General features: G+C 38.1%; 1 protein-coding gene across 1 annotated transcript in view; it reads left to right on the plus strand.

The window, feature by feature from the left end:
• CFAP47 (cilia and flagella associated protein 47) overlaps window positions 1-24,921 on the plus strand; it is a 553,185-nt gene that overhangs the window by 420,143 nt on the left and 108,121 nt on the right. The window contains exons 52-56 of the mRNA XM_045471009.1: window positions 4,786-4,961; window positions 5,583-5,690; window positions 12,305-12,413; window positions 16,198-16,302; window positions 19,862-20,018. Coding sequence (XP_045326965.1) covers window positions 4,786-4,961; window positions 5,583-5,690; window positions 12,305-12,413; window positions 16,198-16,302; window positions 19,862-20,018 — 655 coding nt within the window. The remainder of the gene's footprint in view (window positions 1-4,785; window positions 4,962-5,582; window positions 5,691-12,304; window positions 12,414-16,197; window positions 16,303-19,861; window positions 20,019-24,921) is intronic.

Raw genomic sequence — 24,921 nt, forward strand, 5'->3', positions numbered from 1 at the left:
CATAGAATGAGTCTGGAAGTTTTCCTTCCCTTTCTATTTCTTGGAATAGCTTGAGAAGGATAGGTATTATCTCTGCTTTAAACGTCTGGTAGAACTCCCCTGGGAAGCCATCTGGTCCTGGACTCTTATTTGTTGGGAGATTTTTAATAACCGATTCAATTTCTTCGCTGGTTATGGGTCTGTTCAAGCTTTCTATTTCCTCCTGGTTGAGTTTTGGAAGAGTGTGGGTGTTCAGGAATTTGTCCATTTCTTCCAGGTTGTCCAATTTGTTGGCATATAATTTTTCATAGTATTCCCTGATAATTGTTTGTATCTCTGAGGGATTGGTTGTAATCATTCCATTTTCATTCATGATTTTATCTATTTGGGTCATCTCCCTTTTCTTTTTGAGAAGCCTGGCTAGAGGTTTGTCAATTTTGTTTATTTTTTCAAAAAACCAACTCTTGGTTTCGTTGACCTGCTCTACAGTTTTTTTAGACTCCATATTGTTTATTTCTGCTCTGATCTTTATTATTTCTCTTCTTCTGCTGGGTTTGGGGTGTCTTTGCTGTTCTGCTTCTAGTTCCTTTAGGTGTGCTGTTAGATTTTGTATTTGGGATTTTTCTTGTTTCTTGAGATAGGCCTGGATTGCAATGTATTTTCCTCTCGGGACTGCCTTCGCTGCGTCCCAAAGCGTTTGGATTGTTGTATTTTCATTTTCGTTTGCTTCCATATATTTTTTAATTTCTTCTCTAATTGCCTGGTTGACCCACTCATTCGTTAGTAGGGTGTTCTTTAACCTCCATGCTTTTGGAGGTTTTCCAGACTTTTTCCTGTGGTTGATTTCAAGCTTCATAGCATTGTGGTCTGAAAGTATGCATGGTATAATTTCAATTCTTGTGAACTTATGAAGGGCTGTTTTGTGACCCAGTATATGATCTATCTTGGAGAATGTTCCATGTGCACTCGAGAAGAAAGTATATTCTGTTGCTTTGGGATGCAGAGTTCTAAATATATCTGTCAAGTCCATCTGATCCAATGTCTCATTCAGGGCCCTTGTTTCTTTATTGAGCGTGTGTCTAGATGATCTATCCATTTCTGTAAGTGGGGTGTTAAAGTCCCCTGCAATTACCACATTCTTATCAATAAGGTTGCTTATGTTTATGAGTAGTTGTTTTATATATTTGGGGGCTCCGGTATTCGGCGCATAGACATTTATAATTGTTAGCTCTTCCTGATGAATAGACCCTGTAACTATTATATAATGTCCTTCTTCATCTCTTGTTCCAGCCTTTAATTTAAAGTCTAGTTTGTCTGATATAAGTATGGCTACTCCACCTTTCTTTTGGCTTCCAGCAGCATGATAAATACTTCTCCATCCCCTCACTCTCAATCTAAAGGTGTCCTCTGGTCTAAAATGAGTCTCTTGTAGACAGCAAATAGATGGGTCTTGTTTTTTTATCCATTCTGATACCCTATGTCTTTTGGTTGGCGCATTTAATCCATTTACATTCAGTGTTATTATAGAAAGATACGGGTTTAGAGTCATTGTGATGTCTGTATGTTGTATGCTTGTAGTGTTGTCTCTGGTACTTTGTCTCACAGGGTCCCCCTTAGGATCTCTTGTAGGGCTGGTTTAGTGGTGACAAATTCCTTCAGTTTTTGTTTGTTTGGGAAGACCTTTATCTCTCCTTCTATTCTAAATGACAGACTTGCTGGATAAAGGATTCTCGGCTGCATATTTTTTCTGTCTAACACACTGAAAATCTCGTGCCAATTCTTTCTGGCCTGCCAAGTTTCAAAAGAGAGATCAGTCACGAGTCTTATAGGTCTCCCTTTATATGTGAGGGCACGTTTACCCCTTGCTGCTTTCAGAATTTTCTCTTTATCCTTGTATTTTGCCAGTTTCACTATGATATGTCGTGCCAAAGATCGATTCAAGTTACGTCTGAAGGGAGTTCTCTGTGCCTCTTGGATTTCAATGCCTTTTTCCTTCCCCAGTTCAGGGAAGTTCTCAGCTATTATTTCTTCAAGTACACTGTCAGCACCTTTCCCTCTCTCTTCCTCCTCTGGGATACCAATTTTGCGTATATTATTTCTTTTTAGTGTATCACTTAGTTCTCTAATTTTCCCCTCATACTCCTGGATTTTTTTTATCTCTCTTTTTCTCAGCTTCCTCTTTTTCCATAACTTTATCTTCTAGTTCACCTATTCTCTCCTCTGCCTCTTCAATCCGAGCCGTGGTGGTTTCCATTTTGTTTTGCATTTCATTTAAAGCGTTTTTCAGCTCCTCGTGACTGTTCCTTAGTCCCTTGATCTCTGTAGCAAGGGATTCTCTTCTGTCCTGTATACTGTTTTCAAGCCCGGCGATTAATTTTATGACTATTATTCTAAATTCACTTTCTGTTATATTATTTAAATCTTTTTTGATCAGCTCATTAGCTGTTGTTATTTCCTGGAGATTCTTCTGAGGGGAATTCTTCCGCTTGGTCGTTTTGGATAGTCCCTGGCGTGGTGAGGACCTGCAGGGCACTTCCCCTGTGCTGTGGTGTATAACTGGAGTTGGTGGGCGGAGTCGCAGTCAGACCTGATGTCTGCCCCCGGCCCACCGCTGGGGCCACAGTCAGACTGGTGTGTGCCTTCTCTTCCCCTCTCCTAGGGGCGGGATTCACTGTGGGGTGGCGTGGCCCGTCTGGGCTACTTGCACACTGCCAGGCTTGTGATGCTGGGGATCTGGCGTATTAGCTGGGGTGGGTAGGCAAGGTGCACAGGGGCAGGAGGGGCAGGCTTAGCTCGCTTCTCCTTAGGTGATCCACTTCAGGAGGGGCCCTGTGGCAGCGGGAGGGAGTCAGATCCGCTGCCGGAGGTTTGGCTCCTCCGCAGAAGCACAGAGTTGGGTGTTTGCGCTGAGCGAGGAAGTTCCCTGGCAGGAACTGGTTCTCTTTGGGATTTTGGCTGGGGGATGGGCAGGGGAGATGGCGCTGGCGAGTGCCTTTTTTCCCCACCAAACTGAGCTCTGTTGTCTGGGGGCTCAGCAGCTCTCCCTCCCTTTGTCCTCCAGCCTTCCCGCTTTCCGAGCAGAGCTGTTAACTTATGACCTCCCAGACGCTAAGTCGCGCTTGCTGTCGGAACACAGTCCGTCAGGCCCCTCCGCTTTTGCCCGCCAGACTCGGGGGCTCTGCTTGGCCGGCGAGCCGCCCCTCCGCCCCGGCTCCCTCCCGCCAGTCCGTGGAGCGCGCACCGCCTTGCCGCCCTTCCTACCCTCTTCCGTGGGCCTCTCGTCTGCGCTTGGCTCTGGAGACTCCATTCTGCTAATCCTCTGGCGGTTTTCTGGGTTATTTAGGCAGGTGTAGGTGGAATCTAAGTGATCAGCAGGACGCGTGTGAGCCCAGCGTCCTCCTACGCCGCCATCTTCCCTCCTCCCCGCCACCAGGGTAAGGCATTTTAGACAACTGGTCTTTGCTTAAGATTGAGATATGTCCTGCCTGCTAATCACCTTTAACACTTTTGTTTCAATTAATGGTCTTTAATGTCATGGAGATCATGGCTGTAATGGGATGAAATATAAGTCATTAGCCAGAAAAGTCCAGCATGGGGATCAAGAACTTGGAACGTAAACAGTGCCTTCTAGGGCTGAGTAGATGTAGCTAGGGGGCAGGACAGGAAAAACCAAAATAGAAAGAAGGAATCTAAACAAGAAGATAGTTTGTATTATCAGCATAATTTGTCTTCTTAGTTCAGATTTTCCCTAGTACTCAATGCTGATGTTACAGATTGTATGCTCTGAATCAATAGGACTTTTTGGAAATACATATTTTCTGGGCACCTGGTTGGCTAAGTCGCTTGAGCGTCTGACTTTGGCTCCGGTCACGATCCCTCAGTTCATGAGTTCGAGCCCCATGTTGGGCTCCGTGCTGACAGTTCACAGCCTGGAGCCTGCTTTGGATTCTGTGTCTCCCTCTCTCTCTGCCCCTCCCCCGCCCTCTCAAAAATAAACTTTAAAAATTTTTCAAAAAAACAAATACATTTTTTCTCTCTTTCTAAAAAGAGGTGGGGGAGCGCCTGGGTGGCTCAGTTAGTTAAGTGTCCAACTTTTGATTTCGGCTCAGGCCATGATCTCAGTCGTGAGATCCAGCTCTGTGTGGGGCTCCATGCTGAGCCTGGAGGCTGCTTATGATTCGGTCTCTCTCTGAAAGAAAGAAAGAAAGAAAGAAAAGAAAAGAAAAGGAAAGAAAAGAAAAGAAAAGAAAAGAAAAGAAAAGAAAAGAAAAGAAAAGAAAAGGAAAAGAAGAAAAGAAAAGAAAAGAAAAGAAAAGAAAAGAAAAGAAAAGAAAAAAAGAAAAGATGTATTTTCAGGCCCCTTGCCAGAGCTACTGAATCAGAATCTTTGGGGTAGGGGACCAGTTATCTATGTTTTAGCAACCTCTGCAGAGGATTCTTATGCATGCTAAAGTTTGAGTACCACAGCTAGGGGAAACATTAACAAATGGACCTCATGGTAATAATGGTATTGAAGAAAACTATATTTTAGAAGTAATTTTACACTTTCCTGAGCATTTAGCTAGATGGATGTCTTGGAGTATTTGTTGTTGAAAAAAAAATAATAATGTTACCATTTGCCAAAACTAGTCAAGGAAAACATATAAGAGATTAAAGGTGAGTGAGATATATTCAATAGTAGATCAAGCAGAAAAATGAAACAAATGGCCTTTTGTTGTGTGAAAGTTTTCTTTACATTTACTTTTGTAGAATACTAATTCAGTGCTGACACTAAGAGCTGATTATATATTTGTTCTGTAATTCTAGGAGAGCATTTGCATTGAAATACCTCTCTCTAATCCAAAAAAGAGAATTATTCACTTAGATGTGCAGTTATCAAATGCTGCTCTTAATGGACTCCAGAAACTTCAGCTGTATCCACTAGAATGTACTAAGTATGTGGCACAGTATTCTCCAGCAAGTCCGGGCTGTAGAGATGAAAGGTATGGTGGGAGTGTAGCATTATATTTTATTGTCGATCCTCTGAAATTAAGCCTTCAAAATTATTTTAAGTGACTTGTTCAAGTCTCCTCATATAAAAGATGACAGAGCTGAGATGCCAGCCCGGTTTTATTGATTTTTTATTTAGTTAGTTTTTTTTTCTGGTTCTACTTGTAGACAGTCACAGGTTCTGTCTCTGTTTCCCCCAAAGGTGAGCACACGCAGACTATAAGGGAAGCTCTCCAGAGTTGCATGTCACTTGGTAGCCTTCGCATGAAAACATACATGCGTTCTATTCAACAAACTAAGTTGGCTTTAATCACAGAAAGCAGGACTTTGCTTGTTATAGCTCTTGCAAGATATTTGAATTCATTAAACATTTTTCATTCATTCAACAGGCATTTATTAAACAGATATTAATGATGACACTGTTTTTCTGAATAATAAAGTGATTTTCTCACCAAAAATGAAAAATTTTTAATATATCTACAACAAGAGTAGAATTTGTCACAGAACAGTTGTCAAATATTGTACTTGAAACCACCTATTTAGGATTTTTGTCTGCCAGGTTTATGACACAAACTAAAGTCACTGACAAGATTTTGTGTGTTTTTCTCCACCAGCATTGTTTTTCAACCTAATGTGGCTCTGGAGTTTTGGTATTTACTGAGATTAACTACTGAATTACCAAAACCAACCACAATACCAGAAGTACAATGTGACCTTGGCAAGTAAGTTCCATTTAATAGATAAAATTATTTCATGTAAAGAAAAAAGTTTTTCTAAAAGAATATTGTTATAATCCACTTGATCTTTTTTGATAAGACATAATATATTTTCAGTCATTGATTTTCTTTTCCAGGGAAGGTTTGATATTGAAACTACCCCATGGAAAACTTATGTGAAAGAAAAACAAATCAGGGCTTAGTATAGAGAGGCCTTTATTCAAAATGATTATTATTGCAAGGGAAAGAAAGGAACTATTGAAATAGTTGGAGAATGCTGATCTCAGAAATCTGCAAGCATCTCACAATCAAACAGTAAAAGGTAAAGGTGGGGCAAGAAGAGTTAAGCAGAGTCTTTGGAGGGAAAACTGGACATAGAAAGGAAAATGACTGGTGGGGACAGATAGGAAAAGGAGCAATGCTGTGGTAAGCCAATTCCCAGGAGAAGCAGAGAAAGGAGGCATGTTACACTTTTTTTGTGCTTGCTCAGGCTTGGGAACAAGCAGAGCTCAGGGGCCTTTGGGAAAGATAGAAGGTCGACTGAAGTTTGGTCAAAGCAAAGCAGAGGGTAAGTAGTGGGCAGTGGAGAATACTTGGTTACTTGGCTAATAGTGCATGCCCTTGAGATATGACCATTTATATTTACATAGTTGAGTTCCTATTACGTGTCTGGCACCAGTTTTGATGCTGGTACATAGGGGTAACCAAGTCACTATTCCTACCTTTAAAGAGCATGCACGCTAGTGGGCAAATCAGTACCTGTTTGTTAATTTCTCTCCCTTAGTACACCAGAAGAATGTTGATTTCTCCCAGTGCCAGATCTGTTAGCCAAATAAATCTGTAGCAAGTGATTTGTTGAGGAAAATCGCTCAGTAAAAAGTGATTTACTGAGAAAAATCAGTAAGAGAATATGGGAAGCAGGATAAGAAAAGGGAGGAAGTAAGCAAGCTCATGATTGCAGGTACAGTCCCAGACTTTATCTGATCCTGCAGACAGCTCTGGAGCATAAATGACATCTCAGAGTTTGTCCTGATGCCAAGATGCTGAGCTTTTGAACCCCCCAAACTAGTCACTATAGGCTTCCTTGGGAAGAGGTATAAACTCCCAGACACTTCTACCATCTGTACACTTGAGGAGACAGCAGGGCCCAAGGGAATCATCTGAAGGTCTCAGATGGAAGACAAACAGCGACATGTAGAGGTTGGAGTCTGGGGCTAGAGAACTGGTGAAGATCTTCTAGGGGAACTGGGTAGGGCAGCAGCAGTGTCTACTTCAAGTTATTAACAAATGTCTTTCTAGTTGTATATTTTTTCTCGTTTTAAAAATATATTTATGAAAACTATATGTGTATATAACAAATCGAATACACTTATGTGAAAATGTTTAGCTCAGCCAGCTTTACAATCATGTGTTTTTTTTTCATTCCACTAAAAGGTGCTCACCTTTTCTCTTTCTTTTTAAGTTCTTGTTACTTTTGTACATGGTTTTCTAAAGCATATTTCTTTTCATCCAAGTTGTACTGTGTATAATTGAAAATTACATATTATTAAAACATGTTTGATAATAACTATTTTGTGAGCCAGCCTTATTATGGATCCTTATCCTCTTTGGAAGTTTGTCTGGCCATTAATTGTACTCAGTGTCTTTAAAATGTTTTAATGCTATAAATTGGTGTGGCTCTATTTTCATACATTTTTCTAGGTGGTTGGGGTTCCTTTCAATATGGAAACACATGATTTTCAGTTTCTGGAAGTCTCAAATTATGCTATTTTGTCTCTTCCTAAAACAGCCATGTTTTAGTTTTAGAACTTGGGGGCTATTTTAATTTTCTTATATTTTGGCCTTTTTTTTACCAACGTTTGTGCTTTTGTATTAAGTTAGATTTATTTGAATTTATCTTCCAATCTTTCTGTTGAATTTTCAGGTCAGCTGTCAACATCCAAGACCATTTTTGTTGTTGTTGTTTGGATGTTTGATTTATGTGGTTTTTTTTATTATAATGTTCTGTTCCTATTTCGTGTTGGTAATATTTTTTGTGACATACTTGAGATATGAATGATCATTTTAAGAGGTCATGGTCTTTTTCTTTAATTATAAATTTTGTACTCCTTTTTTCCTATTCAAAACTTTCTCTGATGCTTGTTTCACTCATATTTGAATGATATTCAGGACTTATTGACCCATTCATGTTGTTCTATGTACGATTCTTCATTTATTTTCGTTCCTGCCAAAAAAAAAATCCTTCTTATTGTTAATAGACTTTTGTGTTTTTTTCCCCCGGTTTGGTATATTATGAAACGTGTTGTATGTAACATTGTATATGCTTTCGTTGCATATTTATGCCCATTTTTCTTGGGTACAAACATAGGAATGCAATATCACTTTAATGTAGTGGATAATGACAGAGTTCAGAATTGGTTGTATTTATTTACACTCCCACCGGCCATACGTGAATTGTAATTGCTTCACATTCTCAAGTACGTGGGTATGGTAAGACTAATTTTGACCATTCTGATGTGTATAAAGTGGTTCATCAATATACCTTTCATTTACATTTCCTTCATGACTAATGAGGTTGAGTATCTGCCATGTATTTATTGACCATTTTGATATAGGCTTTTTTGAAGTGCCTGTTCATGTCCCTTCACCATTTTTCTGTTAGTTTGTATTTTCCTTTATATCTTTATAAGTCTTTATATATATTAGATACAAACCTTTGTGGGTTATATATGTTGCAAATATTCCTTCTTATCTTGTGAGTTTCCCTTTCAGTCCCTTAATAGAGTCTTTTAACAAAATTAAATTCTTAATTTTAATGTCGTTTCTCTACCTTTTTGTTTTCTCCTGTTCTTCCATACTCCAACGTCATTAAGAACTTCACTGTTCTTTCTAGAAAAATATATTGTCTCGACCTCTTATATTTATATGTACAATCTACCTGGAATTGATATCTGTATGTGATGTGAGAGGAATATCAGTTAGGAGATCATTACACTAATTCAGGACGAAGGTGATAGCGGCTTGGGCCAGAGTATTACCAGTGAATGTGGAGAGAAGTGTTCAGTTATGGGTTATTTTTTAAATTGGAGCTAATGACAACTACTGTTTGAGGCATAAGGAAAACAGCAGGGCAAGGATGACACTAAAGGTTTTGACCTGACCAACTGGAACTAAGGATGTGACATTAACTGAGATAGAGGAGACTATAAGAAGAGCTGGTGGGAGGGTAGGTATCAAGAGCTCAGTTTGGGACCTGTAAATTTGAGATTTCTGTTAAACATCTGAATGATGAGCATGAAGTTTGCTAAAAAGACTCCAGTGCAGTGGAAATATTCATATTGGAGGTACATTATGTAGTTCCTAGGTTTGTATCAAGTGTAAGCAAAGATGAGTGGAGTTAGTATGACTCTGCACTTCTATTTTGAAAATTGTTTTAATCTTTATTTATTTTGAGGGGGAGGAGGGGCAGAGAGAAAGGGAGACAGAAAATCTGAAACAGGCTCCACGCTGTCAGCAAAGAGCCCAACGTGGGTGAACCATGAAATCATGACCTGAAATTGGGACCTGAGCTGAAGGCTGTCCAAAACCAAGAGTCTGAGGCTTAACCCACTGGTCCACCCAGGCGCCCCAGGACTCTGCACTTATAAGTCAGAGAAAGCTTTAATTTATTGTTTGCCTTACAGATGATTATTAATGAATTTCAGAATGACAGGTAGTGATCACTTACTAATTAATTTGCAGAATTAAATTAATGAAATTAATTGAATTTAGTCACCTCAGGAACCTTTACATATTGGAGGAATTTTTTGTTTTATTATTTTATAGAAAGTTCATTCTTCTCCGTGGTTCACAATAGTTTCTCATCCCCAGCATTTGACACTGTCTTTTTTTTTTTAAGTGTCTTTTTATTTTAAAAGAGGTTAAGACTCATAAGAAGTCAAAAAAATAATGCAGAGTTCACATGTACACTTCATTCTGGAAATGGTTTTTTTTTTTTTTTTAATTTTTTTTTTCAACGTTTATTTATTTTTGGGACAGAGAGAGACAGAGCATGAACGGGGGAGGGGCAGAGAGAGAGGGAGACACAGAATCGGAAACAGGCTCCAGGCTCTGAGCCATCAGCCCAGAGCCCGACGCGGGGCTCGAACCCACGGACCGCGAGATCGTGACCTGGCTGAAGTCGGACGCTTAACCGACTGCGCCACCCAGGCGCCCCTGGAAATGGTTTTTAAGGTGCTACCACTTGGTTCACATTAAAATTACCTTCTCATTGGGCCACCTGGTGGCTCAGTCACTTAAGCATCTGACTTGGTTTTGGCTCATGTCATGATCTCAAAGTTCATGAGCTTGAGTCCTGCATCAGGCTCTCTGCTGACAGCATGGAGCCTGCTTGAGATTCTCTGTCTTCCTCTGTCTCTGCCCCTTCCCTGCTCACACTCTCACTCAAAAATAAATAAATCAACATTTAAGAAAATTACCTTCTTGTTTTTCATTGATTTGACAGGTAATATTATTTTAGTTTTCCCTTGTTATTCTGTATTAACAAGTTTGAGACCATCTTGATAACAAAATATTTTATTATGAGGAATATGGAACCCAAGGAAAAAGCATAACAACGTTTTAACTCAAGAAATTTAATTCTGTCCCTAAATAATATGTGCATCAACAATCCTCAGTATATTGGGGTGCCTGGGTGACTCAGTCGGTTAAGTGTCCGACTTCAGTTCAAGTCATGATCTCACAGTTCCTGAGTTCGAGCCTCGCGTTGGGCTCTGTGCTGACAGCTCAGAGCCTGGAACCTGCTTTGGGGATTCTGTGTCTCCCCCTCTGTCCCTCTCCTGCTCGCACTCTGTCTCTCTCTCTCTCTCAAAAATAAATAAGCACTAAAAAAAAAAAAAAAAACAATCCTCAGTATACACATTTATAATTATAAACTTCATTTCTCATTATTGGGGAAACTAGCAATTAAAAAAAGGTTTATTAGATTCAGTTCCTTTGAAAACATTTTTCTGGATGAACAATGAATCAAGTACCTCTTTAGTTTACATATTTGCCCCTGGGTCCACTGGCAATCACAGGCTACATACACCTCTCTTACTTTTTGCACCTTTGCCCATTTCAGATGTCATCAAGTTATATTAATCTTTGCAGTGAAATTGATTTTAATTCCCACAAGACTATTTTTCACTGTTTTAGATTCCACGTATAAATGAGATCACACTGCATTCGTCTTTCTCTGTCTGACTTATTTCACTTTGCATAATGTCCTCTAGGATCATCCATGTTGTCACAAATGTCAAGATTTCCTTCTTTTTTACGTTTGGATAATATTCCATTGTATATATCACATTTTATTTATCTGTTCCTCTGTGGAAGAACATTTAGGTTATTTCCATATCTTGGCTATTGTGAATAATGCTGCAATTAACATGGAAATGCAGATATCTTTTTAAGATACTGATTTAATTTATTTTGGAAATATAGTCCAAAGTGGTATTTTTGGATCACATAGTAGTTTTATTTTTTAATTTTTTGAGAACCCCCCCCCCCCATTGTTTGCCATAGTGGCTGTACCAGGTTACATTCCCATCATCAGTGGACCACTATTCCATTTTCTCTACATCCTTGCCTACACATACTATTTTTTTTAATAACAGCCATCCTAACAGGTTTGAGGTAGTATCCCAGTGTGGTTTGATTTGCATTTTTGCAAGATGACAATTTTCATGCTATACATCAAAAGGTATTAAAAATGATAGTGGGGTGAGAATTATGAACGCTCTTGATTATTCTTTGCTTTTAGCATAAATATCAGCTACATTTCTGGGGGGAGGGCATTTACTCACCATTAGTCTGGATCTTTTCAATGTAATGGACAGAACTTTGTGAATTTTTTACTCTTTGTTATTATGTCTAGACTATGTTAACTTTTTTGGCTGAATTTAACAGTTATAAAATAATGAGTAAATATTGCTCCTAAAACTGGAATATATTCCAGTACCCAGGGTGGAATAACATTTGGTCTCAAAAATAGAAAATCAGGGACTAATTTAGCAAAATGTCATTAGTTCATATATGATTCTTCTTATTTTGAAACTCACACAAGTTATTATGTTAGTTTTCTAGGCCTGTCATAACAAGTACCGCCCGCTGGGTAGATTAAAACAACATAAATGTATTGTCTCACAGTTCTGGAGGCTAGAAATTTGAATTCAGGGTTTTCAGCAGGACCATGTTCCCCCTGAAACCAATAAGAGAGAATCCTTCTTTCATCTGTGGCTTCTGGCGCTTGCCAGAAACCTTTGGTATTCCTTGATGTAGGGGCGCATCACTGTAATCTCCACCTCCATTGCTATATGGCCATTTTCTCATGTGTCTTCACATTATCTTCTTATATGGACACCAGTCATAGTGGATTAAGGGCCACCCTACTCCAGTATGATCACATCTTACCTAATTATACCTGCAGTGACCCTATTTCCAGATCAGGTCACATTCTGAGTTATTGGGAGTGAGAACTTAAATATATCTTTTTTGGGTATGCAGTTCAACCCATTAATAGTCATCAAGTTTATAAAATTATCATTGAACAAGTTTACTGGCTTTGTGTTTCCTCCCAGGTGCATGGCTCAGATGATTTCTTTAGTTAATCCCACACACGAAACCTTAGAATTGCAAGCAACAAACAGTAATCCTGAAAATTTTGTCTTGGATGTTCACAGATCGGTGGTAAGTATATTTGGAAAGCCAAGTTACCTACCACTACTAGAGCATTTTCCAATACTGAGTTTGGGACACCATGGAATATTAGCATTTGATTTATTCATAAGGTTTTAAATGCTTAAAATTTAAAAATAGAATTTATATACATATATATCCCCCCTAATTTTAATTTATCAAAAAAAAAAACAATATCGTGTCCATCTAAAATTTTAAAATTCTCTATGCTAGAGTCATACTCATGATCACTGAACTCTAAATAAACTGATTGTGCTTTATTTTTGGCCATTTTAGGAATCAGATTTGGAAATAATTTCCTAGTAGTATGATTTTGACTCAGCAGTCCTGTGTTTCCAGGGTCCCAGGAGGCAGCCTTCCAGCCCTTCTTGAGTTCCTGCCCACCTCCCCTCCCCCACTGGTAAACAGTGTGAACAGCTCTTACCCTCTCTCCTTTCTCTATCCCATTTTCTCATTCCTTGATCCCTAGCAGCGACTAGAACCAGTCAATGGGCCCCAGTCACTTTTCTCCTCCCACAAGTAACAAAACAAAATCTAAAGGTTTAGCAGCAATATCTTTGTTTACAAACATATGATACCAAATATGTACAGTGAATACCAAAACCGTGTTTTCAGGTAAACTTCAAAATGATAATTGTGATAGATTATTTTCTTCAGAGGATCTCACACTAAATCATGAAGCCCTACTAAGTAGATATAGTATTTAAGTAAAGGCTTTTACTCTTTGCTGTTTAATGATTGTTTAAGAAATCTATGTGATTTCATTTATATCTTAATACCTGTCTCTTGTAAATCACTGGTTACCAGCTAATAATACCACGATATGAAATTAGTTCTTAACTGCCATAGTGTGTCAAATGAGATATCACTAAGTATGGTATTGCTAAAATTGTATGTAGTTTAATCTTAGAATAACTATACACACATGCTTATATTACTTAACACTATATTCTCCATAAATTAGCCAGAATATGGTGGTCAGGATATAGTTTACAAATAACTGAAATTTCTCATTAGAAAGTGGTGCTTCTTATATCTTTTATATCATTATTTTTGCAGAAGAATATAAACTTTAGTCCAGGGGAAAACAAATGCAGTATATTGCATAATGAAGCATATAGCTTCTGCTTTAACATTTTTTTTTTAATTTTTTTTTTAACTTTTTTTTTTATTTATTTTTGAGACAGAGAGAGACAGAGCATGAACGGGGGAGGGGCAGAGAGAGAGGGAGACACAGAATCGGAAGCAGGCTCCAGGCTCTGAGCCATCAGCCCAGAGCCCGACGCGGGGCTCGAACTCACGGACCGCGAGATCGTGACCTGAGCTGAAGTCGGACGCTTAACCGACTGAGCCACCCAGGCGCCCCTGCTTTAACATTTTAAAATGCTTATTTGTTTATTTTGAGAGAGAGAGAGAGAGAGAGAGAGAATCCCAAGCAGGCTCCATGCTGTCAGCACATAGCCTGACACAGGACTCGAACTCATGAATTGTGAAATCATGTCCTGAGCCAAAATCAAGAGTCAGATGCTTAACTGAGTAAGCCATCCAGGCGTCTCCTTCTTTAACATTTAACCATGGTTTCTAGTATGTTCATTCTTTTATACACTTCTAAAATATTCTTGAGCCCTGAATATGTACTTAACTTGAATGCTGGGAAACAACTCAAAAATAAATTTATAGATGAGAAAAATACTACTATATATCATAGAACAAATAGGAGCACATATTAGTGGTAACTATAATATATATATATACTATATAATACATATAGTACATATAACTATATACTAGAAAGGGAGACACACACCCACACACATATCTAACTTTATTCTTGGCTTGGTTGCATAGAATTCGTGTTTACATAAGTAAAGATTTTAAAATATTGATGATTACTCATAAATGCTTCAATAAGTAAGCATAGACTTACTATCAAGGTAAATAATGATATAAAAACTTGTTTCCCTTCAACTATATATTATAAAAATTTTCAAACATATAGAGAAGTTGAAAGACTAATACAATGCACAAACTTACACCTTCTACCTTGGTTCTTATATTAATGACTTGCTATATTTTTCTCTCTCTCTTTCTCTTACATTTCTTAATGTTCAGTCTGAAGGTAAGTTGTAGGCATTGTGCTATTTCAACACTAAATACTTCAGATTATATTTCTTAATAGTGTAATTAATCTCCCAGATCATCTAGTATTCTGTCCAAATTTGAGTTTATTCACCTGCCTCAATTATCTTTCTCTCTTGAATTAAGATCCAGTGTAAGCTCACGTATTGGCATCAGTTATCGTGATGACACTTGTTTGTAATTAAATGTTTTTAAGTTTCACAAAGGTCCTATATTTAATATATTGTCTATATCCCAGTATACTAAGCCAGTATATTTGCTGCAGATAAATTCCAACCAGTGGTGTTTATCTTTCCTTCTTGTAACATGGGATTTTTCAGTGAATTTCAGGTGGAAATAAGGGAATTTTATTGAGTTACTGCTTGGTTGTATACACTACCTCTATCTTCACCGCATGTTTCTGACATATATTTAGTGAAGAGGAATCTGAGGCCAGAGAGGCTAAAAAAAACCCATCTGGTCAGTAAGTGGTAGAACTAGAATTAAAATCCAAGTTAATTTTTCCAATGAAATAGATGATTTTATATATATATTATACATATATACTATACATATATGTATATACATAGAGAGAGAGAGAACTTTTTTCGTATTTGTTAAATTGAAAGAAAATATGAAATACAACTTTTCTTATTTTTTTTACTAAGGTTGATATTGAAATTAATTTATATTCCTTATGTGTGCATGAACTTAAGTGATTAACTGTCAGAGGGAGAGCCAACCTAAGATATAAATATTTGCTGTAGATAAACCATACATATATCTAGTAAGGAGCTGCCTCTGTTCTAAATATAAAATTAAGTTTGTGTTTGTATTTGCATTTCATGGTCATGATCAGAACACTATTATTAAGCACTAAGTACTACCTTCTACAAGGATTTGAATGTCACTGCTATTTTACAGTTTTACATTTTCAAAAGTTATCTGGCAAAATACAGTAGTGAAAAAAATAAACTTACTTTTCAGACATCTGCCCTCTCATTTTATCATTCTGTAAGTGTTGATGTTAGATATTATATTATTCACGGTATAGCATTCTGATTACCCAGGTACTCAAATCCTTATTATATTGTGATGGACTTGCTGGCTTTCACAATCTCTAAAGAGGTAACTCATTCTAATACTGTTCAGACTCAAGTTATTCTAACAGGTCACACCTGGAATGTGAATGTGATCGGACAAAAAGGAACACTTCATTGTACACTAAAGAAGCCTTCCTTACATCTATGCTTAGAATCAGTTCATTTCGTTTGACATCGCCAAAGCTACAAGTTAGGTTTCCAGAGGTTTAACATGTATCGGGATGATCAATAAGCTATGGGTTCTTAAATATTTCTACTATTCAGGGTTCTTACTCAGCTTTAAAACCTAATCCTGCTTTCCTCGTATAGAGCAAGTGACTCCATGTGGTCATTGTCTGGGAGAAGAACATGGTGCAAACACCACTAAACACTGTTTACCATGGCTGTTATACCAGTATGCCCCAAGCAGGCATACTGGGAACGGATAATGTGTACAAGGTAACACACTAATCACGTGAATATCAGTCTGGCATATACCTAGCATGCAAAGGTGCTGACTCAAATAAAAGTATCGATTTTTCTTTCTCTTTCTTTTTCTCTCTGAATTTACACAGCTGACCATACCTCCTCACTCCACCAAAGAGGTATCTGTTCATTTCTGTCCTTCTGCTCTTGGAAGAACTGGTCATCAAGCTTCTATCATCTTCCACTGTGCTCAGGTATGACAAAGTATTCTTGGACCAAGTAAAGTCAATTAAATTTCAAAATCAATAAATAAGTAAATGTAATTCATTCATTTCACATTTTTTGCAAGTGAAAAAAGTGCATTGTAAATTATTAATTAAATGAACTTTTGGAAATGCAGTATATATTGTGCATGTGGAGGTGTCTAAAGAAGCTACTTTCAGGGGCGCCTGGATGGCTCAGTTATTTAAGCGTCCAACTTCGGCTCAGGTCATGATCTCACAGTTCGTGGCTTGGAGCCCCACGTCAGGCTCTGTGCTGACAGCTTGGATCCTGGAGTCTGCTTCAGATTCTGTGTCTCCCTTTCTGTCTGTCCCTCCCCTGCTCATGCTGTGTTTCTCTCTCTCTCTCTCAGCAAAGAGCCCAATGCAGGGCTTGAACACACAAACCATGAGATCATGACCGGAACCAAAACCAAGAGCTGGACACTTAACCAACTGAGCCATCCAGGCACCCCACAAAGCAGATCTTTTAAATCATTGCTTCATAGTGGGCCTGGCCCCTTCATCTTAATCGTTAGGGACAATTTAGTTGCTTGCATTTCTGGTGGAAATTGTATCAATTCAAAGAGTCTGACACATCAGCAGTGCAACTCTACTTTCAGTTCTACATCTCAGCTTTAGAAAATCCTAGCCTAGAAATTGAATGTCAAATTCTTTTGTTTTTAATTTTTTTTAATGTTTATTTATTTTTGAGAGACAGAACAAGTGGGGGAGGGGCAGAGAGAGAGGGAGACACAGACTCTGAAGGAGGGTTCAGGTTTTGAGCCGTCAGCACAGAGCCTGACGCGGGGCTCGAACTCGTGAACCATGAGATCATGACCTGAACCCAACTCGGACTCTTAACCCACTGAGCCAACCAGGCACCCCGTGAAATTCTGTATCAAACACAAAAGAACTTAAACAAGTATGTAATCAACACAACTTTTGTAACTCAAATTAACACTGGTGCTTGATTTCAGTCACCCTGAGCATCTCCTTCGAAGTTGTAGCACATCTCCAAAAATTTACCTGTGGTTAGATTTAAATCAATAATTCATTTATCCTTTCAGCTCCCGGATGCAGACCCCTTCAACTTTTTCAATGTGCTGCCTTGTTAAGATTTTTCTTGCCTTTCCTTTTTATTTTCTTTGCCATTCTTTTTCATTTTATCCCTGAATCATTCGGGACTTCCTCTTTTATCTAATTCATCCACACAGCAAAAACTGTGTTTAGCTGTTTAGCCAGCAAAAACAGTTTCTTGGAAAGTATTAATTGAATGAACTTCTGGAAATATGGTATATGGTATTATTTATATGTAGCCATCTAAAGAAGATATTTTTAAAAATAAAGTTAAAGGTTTTACTTTTCTAAGAGTACACAGTAACTTTTAACCATTAGGGAAACACTAATGTAGGTTTCTATCCCTCTCTTATGTAGTTGACCTGACACACACAAATGAGTAGCTGCTTAATCTAAAGTCTACAAATGTCAGTCCTTATATGATAAATTTGAACTATTTCTGATCATTTGTCCTTGTTGAACTAAAGGAAGTGGCTATAGTTTATCATTCATTTCATTCATTTCCGGTTTGGAGCCAGGTAAAGAGCCCTGCTTTGTAAAACTCTAGCTTCGCTCTAAAGTTGTTTGTGCGCATTTTGAATCCTGAGGTTACTTTGCCTAGGGCTTCACTACTGTAAGTATCAGGAACTCATTATGCTACCAGCGTCTCTAAATGAGATTGTGTTACAGTGTAACAGAATAAGAGCAACAATAGTAGCTGCAAACCTGGCAATCAGGCCTTCTCTTAGAGACCAGACTGATGTTCTTAGATTTTCTTTCTTGGTTTTCAGTTGTTTTAATTTTATTTTCACATAGTTGCCATTATTTCATTCATATTTGATCGTGTGACTTGCTGTATCTAGAGGTCAGAATAGCAAAAATGAAAGAAGACATAAAGTCAGACTGGTTTGATTACCCAGCGTGAATCTGTGATTCTTGCAGCCTGTGTCTATGAAAACTTTGTTAATTCTTAGGAGGCTGTATTGTCCTTGAGCTCTGCTTAGTGTGTAAGCGAGATTTGCTATCTTTTACCTCCACTAATTATCTTTCAGAAACATGGGAATTGGATCTTTAAAGGGTTTGCTGAGTCTTCATTCAAAAAAGTTAGAGATAAAGATGGGCTAAATATGTCACTATTTTTTAATGCACATGTTCATTTGGATACTCTTTAGTTTCCCCTCCCTGAACCCAAGGGGATAATTTAAGCAATGCCAGAGCAGTTGTTGGATACTAGCGTTCAGTAATATGGGACATGGTTTAATTTAGAAGCTCCAGTATTCCAGGCCATATGGCAAAACATGAACACATTGACATTGGCCTCCTTGTTTTTGTAGTTTGGTTCACTCCCAGTGGTTTAAAGTAACTTTATTTCTGTCCTTCGGGATTGAATTTTATCAAGTAGCCAAAAGAAGTAAGTAATTTATGTAAAACAGTTGTTAATGTAATTGAACCCTGATGCTTAATCCCAGTCATTCAGTTGTGTGTAATCAAGGTAGGACATCATAAGTGAAAACATAGTGTACTTGTATGTTGTTAGTAAAATGTCTAACTAAAAGTAATGCAGTCATCTGAAGATATATGCAGGTAAAACTTCCCTTTAATCCTTCCTATGCAGACACAGCATTTTATGGATTTACTTCATCAGCTATCCTCGTTTGAAACAGTCTTAAAAGTTTCCCTCTCTTGTTGGAATTTAGGCTTGGACACATCTATGTAGTTTAATACATTATAAACTAGGTTATTTTGTGTTGGTTTTCATTTAGTGACCTCCTTATTCATCTGTAACATTAGCAAAGTATTCAGTGCAGAGAACTGAGTCAGAGTCTGCTGTACTTTTGGGACTTTCATTCTAAATGAACACAAAGGGAACATTTTCAAACAGTGCTTTACAGGGTTACAAAACCCAGATAAGAACAATGGCTACGTGTGATCTCCTTCACATAATTTTTGAGCTCTTCTCCCCTATCTTGTCCTACCAGAACGTACACTGTACTAGACAGTGGGGATAAATAATATGCCATGCAATTGTGCACACTTCCTTTTAATGGGGCTTCAATCTGTGCCTCACCATCTTTGGCTTCATGTGATAACTATCTGAATTTCATTTGAAATTCACCCTAAGATTTTGGAAACTTCATGCAGTATTTAGTATCCAGTTTGCTAGACAAATTGATTTCTTAAAAAACCTTGAATAGAAATGCAAGGTTTTCATTAAGATTTTTATGTTGCTATAAATAAATTTTATGCATGGAAATATGTTTACTATTTTGAGTATGGGTCTTTTGCCCCTTTTTTTAAGTGTAGAAATACACTGAAATTTCAGTGAAATCAAAAAGAATTTGGAAAAGAAAGGAAAAATATAACTGCATATTAATATTAACAACAAAATGTCTCTTACCTGCCAAGATTTTTATGCATATTACATTTACTAAGTGTTGCAAATAAAATGTACATGATTAGGATATATGTATCATGAATGTTTATCTTTAAACAGTTTACAGAATGGAGATTCTTCCTCTCTGGAATAGGACTATTCCCTCAGCCTATAGACATAAAAAGAATAACCGCATGCCTTAGTCTTCAATCATCTGTTGTTATAACTTTCCAAAATCCCACCAAGGAAGATGTTCTAATCGATATCATACTAACAAGTAAGTTTTTTTTAATATATATTACGTATGTTATTTTGTAATTATTAATGAAACCTGTTTTATCACAGAATCCAAGCATTTTAGAGATAATGGACACTTTAGGAATCCATTAGCTGTTTCAACACCATCATTTTGTAAAAGAGAAAACAAGATGTGAGAGATGAAGTATCTTGGCTGAAATCACAGCGTACAAATGGTGGAGCCAGAATCAGAAATTAGAAGTCTAGGGGCGCCTCGGTGGCTCAGTCAGTTAAGCGTAGATTTCGGCTCAGGTCATGATCTCACAGCTCATGAGTTCAAGCCCCACATTAGGCTCTGTGCTAACAGCTCAGAGCCTGGAGCCTGCTTCAGATTCTGTGTCTCCCTTTCTCTCTCTGCCCCTCCCCTACTCACGCTCTGTCTCTTTATCCTTCAAAAATAGATAAACATTTAAAAAAATTAAAAAAAAAAAAAAAGAAATTAGAAATCTCTGTACCAAGTCAATTTCTTCCAATTTTATCTGTAAAACCAAATATGTAAATTAGTAGATTTGTAAGATTTTTATGACCTGACTCAACTATGCCAATGCTTATTCCTTAAAAGTTTTTAGAAATTCTAGTATTCTGATTGTTTCATTTCCCACTTTTCTTCCTTTTTAAAAATTTTAATTCCCATATAGTTAACATACAGTGTTCTCTTAGTTTCAGATGCACAAGATAGTGATTCAGTAATTTCATATATCACTCAGTATCATCATCATATAAACATAGGGGTGCAAGTATCCCTTTGAATTAGTGGTTTTGTATTTTTTTGGTAAATACCCAGTAGTGCGATTATAGCGGATCATAGGGTAGTTCTATTTTTAACTTTTTGAGGAAACTTCATACTGTGTTCCACAATGGATGCACCCTCTTTTCTTTATAAATAGCATATTTGGATTAAATTCTGGGTCTAACAAAACTTGGGTTTTTTTTCCATGTCATATTACAAATACATGTTTTTAAGTTAGATCTTGTAGAGTTTCTGATCACTTTTTATTAAAAGACCAAATAATGAGGTTCTGAAATCGAAACCAACTCTTTATGAGTTTTCTGAAGCACATTTTAAATCTAATATTGGACATTACTAATTTTATCTTTTCAAATATTATTACTACATCAACTAACACTACTACTGCTGCCATAATTCATTTTATGTAGCTCAATTGTTAGGCCAAAAGGAATGCATACATGTTAAGGTTTTTGATATAAATAATCAAGTTACTCTCCAGGATGGTTATACTGTTGCAATTCATGCTCCTATGAGGAGTCAATTACAGACATTCTGTCTTTTCCTGAACCTTGTAAACCTGACTAGTAGCATTCTCCTTAATCTCCATCAATCTGATAGAGGCAGATTGTATTTTATCACGAATGCAAATTACTATTTTTTGATTAATGCTGAAGCTGAACAGCATCGTTTACTTGTTGAAGTTTTTGTCTTTCCTGATCACCTCCTCCTGCTCTTGGTATAAAATAATTAAGTAAAAATTAAGAACATACTGTCATCTAATGTACAATTGTCTTGTGAAGACCTTGGCTGTGATGAGAAGGAGAGACACGTCAGTATTTAGCAAAAGGTGGTTGTAGGGGCGCCTGGGCGGCTCAGTCAGTTAAGCGTCCGACTTCTGCTCAGGTCATGATCTTGCAGTTTGAGTTCAACCCCTGCATCGGGTGCTCTGCTATCAGTGTGGAGCCCACTTCGAATCCTCTCTCTCCCTCTCTGCCCCTCCTGCACATGCTCTCTCTCTCTCAAAAATAAACACTTTTTTGGGGCGCCTGGGTGGCGCAGTCGGTTAAGTGTCCGGCTTCAGCCAGGTCACGATCTCGCGGTCCGTGAGTTCGAGCCCCGCGTCAGGCTCTGGGCTGATGGCTCAGAGCCTGGAGCCTGTTTCTGATTCTGTGTCTCCCTCTCTCTCTGCCCCTCCCCCGTTCATGCTCTGTCTCTCTTTGTCCCAAAAATGAATAAACGTTGAAAAAAAAAAATTAAAAAAAAAAAAAAATAATAAATAAACACTTTTTTAAAAAGTTTTCTTTAAAAAAAAAAAGTTGATTATAGACTCAAGGAAGTCAGCATTTTAATATGGAAGACATGAGCATTTGTATAGGCAGAAAGAAGATAGGATTGAGCAGAAGTTACAGCTGTAAAAGAGGTAGGGATTAACTGATGGGTATGGCTCTGGGAGGACTGGGATCAGACTTGAAGGAGAAGGAATAGCCTTGAACAAGAGGGGCGTTTCTACCTTTGGACAGGTGGAGATAGGGTAAAACAAACGTGGGTGTGTTATGCCCAGAATTCGTGATCCCCAAAGACCACTAGGGAGCCGAGTCCGATGCAAAAGCAAAGAGCCTTTATTCGAGCTAGCTCGAGCTCAATCCCCTACCTGCACCGACGTAGAGGTGAGATGCTGGGGAGAGAGAGCAAGTTTCAAAAGCACAAAGGTTTTATTGGGGTCTAGGGGCAGTTGGTGAGGTAATGGCTGTGGCCTCAGCCGATTGGCTGGGGAAGGGTCGTGGCCTCGGCCGATTGGCTGGGGAAGGGTGGGAGTCCTGTTACGCAGGTCACCGGGCGTGTTTTGATCGGGAAGTTTGAACTGGTGAGCGGGAGGTTATTCAAGGGGAGGAGGCTCGGTCTGAGGTTTCTGCGATTTTCCCCGGAAAAGGGGTCATGTGGGGGACATAGTCACTCAAGGTGGAGAACACAGAACAAGATGGAGTCGGCCGGCGTAGGCCCGCCCTTTCAGGTGTAGATAAATTGTTAGGGTGCTAGAGGGGCTTTGGAATTAAGTGCGGTTACATTTATATTTTTATCTGCCAACCAGTGACAGAGTAGATTTGAAGAGTAGCACAGTGATTTAAAGTAATTGCTGCAGGGAATGGAGGGTGGAGCTGACAAAATTAAAATACAAAAGGCATTTGGCTGGGATTAGAAACTACAGATTTAGCTAGGCACCAAGAAAATATTGTTCTGAAGTTCGTACCACTTCTGGGGTTCGGAATTCCTGGTGTGGGAACAACATACAAGGCTGATAAATGGATCTGTCCAAGAAATGGAATTTTCAAGACAATTGCAGGCAAATCACTTCAGAAGGATGTGAATGTTATAAAAACATTTTGGATCAAGATTGTTAACATTAAAAAATAAATTATGTAGGGTGCCTGGGTGGCTCAGTAGGTTAAGTGTCGGACTCGTTCATGATCTCACGGTCCGTGAGTTTGAGCCTGGCATCGGGATCTGTGCTGCCAGCTCAGAGCCTGGAGCCTGCTTCAGACTCTGTGTCTCCCTCACTCTCTCTGCCCCTCCCCGCTCAGGTTCTGTCTATCTGTCTGTCTGTCTCTCTCTCTCTCTCAAAAATAAATAAACATAAAAAATTTTTGAATAAATTATGAAGTAATTTGTGGCTTGTTTTTTTTCTTTAATTGGTCTGAAACACTTTTGATATATAACAGGAAAAAACAGTAAGCTTGACAATGAAAGACTTATTAGTCTTTTGTATTTTTTTAAATATGTATTTATTAATTCTGGGAGAGAGAGCAAGATCACTAACTGGAGAGGGAGAGAAAGAGAGGGAGAGAATTCCAAGCAGGCTCTGCACTGTCAGTGCAAATCCCGATGTAGGGCTTGAACCTACAAACCATGAGATCACAGCCTGAGCCAAAACCAAAGGTCAGACGGTCAACCAACTGAGCCACCCGGTTTGTATTTTAAAACAGTATTTTTAATAAACTTGCTCTCTCTTGAATAAATGTTTAGACCCTCAGATACTCCCCCTTCCTTCAACCTGAGGAGACCAGGGACCAAGAATGACACCAACCTCTGGTATCTTTCCTTTTTTCACTTTCACCCTTTCCTTTATGAAAATATTTCTCCTTTCCTTTTCTCAGTACTGAAGTCCCTCTCTCTCTCTCTCTGTCTCTGTCTCTCCCTGTCTCTGTCTCTGTCTCTCTCTGTCATAACCTCTTCCTTCTTTCTGTTGTGGGTTCGGTTTTTTTTCTAGCCACCATGTTCGTGTCTTATATTCATATTCTTGGCGACTGAGCCTCATAATTTGGCTTGAATTATTGAAGGGACCACAAGAAAACATGACTGACAATAAGGATAAAAATATTTAACATGTATGCCAAATATACTAATTTAAAAAGGTACTAAATTAAGGCCTTCTAATTTAAATATTTGAAAATATCTTAAAATTATTTCATGAAAGGACTGTGCAATCCCTTGCTATCTTTCAAAAGAAGAGATCATCGTTTCTACAGATGCTACAGAATTCACAGAATCCCCTTACAGAAGTTGGTAGCAAGACTCATAACACCAAGTTGGTGGTTGCTGAGTGAGAGAAGTCTCACAGTATTTCAGATCCAGCGTTCCTGATTTCTTTCAATAGAAAGATAGATAGATAGATAGATATAATAGATATACAAGATATATAGGAAAAGATATCTTTCAGAATGCACTGTTTTTCCAAGAAGGCAATGTTTTTAGAATTGCAAACTCATTCTCAAACTTTTATATTGCCAATTGTCTAATGTCTTTTCTTCTGCTGAGATTTTAGCTATTTCCATTTTAATAACTTTTTTCAGAAATGCTGCCCTTTGACATTTAAGAATCTTTTATTCTATTTCATTAAATTCTATTTAATTCTTTAATTCTATTGTGTGTTGTGTCTAAGCTTTTTTTTAAAAAAAAATTAATGTTTATTTATTTTTGAGGGAGAGAGTGCGAGTGGGGAAGGAGCAGACAGGGAGGGAGACACAGAGTCTGAAGCAGGCTCCAGGCTCTGAGCTGCCAGCACAGAGCCTGATGCAGGGCTTGAACCCACAAACTGTGATCATGACTTGATCATGATCATGATCATGACTGGAGCCAAAGTTGGACATTTAACCGA

Source organism: Leopardus geoffroyi, chromosome X (genome assembly GCF_018350155.1).
Source record: "Leopardus geoffroyi isolate Oge1 chromosome X, O.geoffroyi_Oge1_pat1.0, whole genome shotgun sequence".
Classification (NCBI taxonomy): domain Eukaryota; kingdom Metazoa; phylum Chordata; class Mammalia; order Carnivora; family Felidae; genus Leopardus; species Leopardus geoffroyi.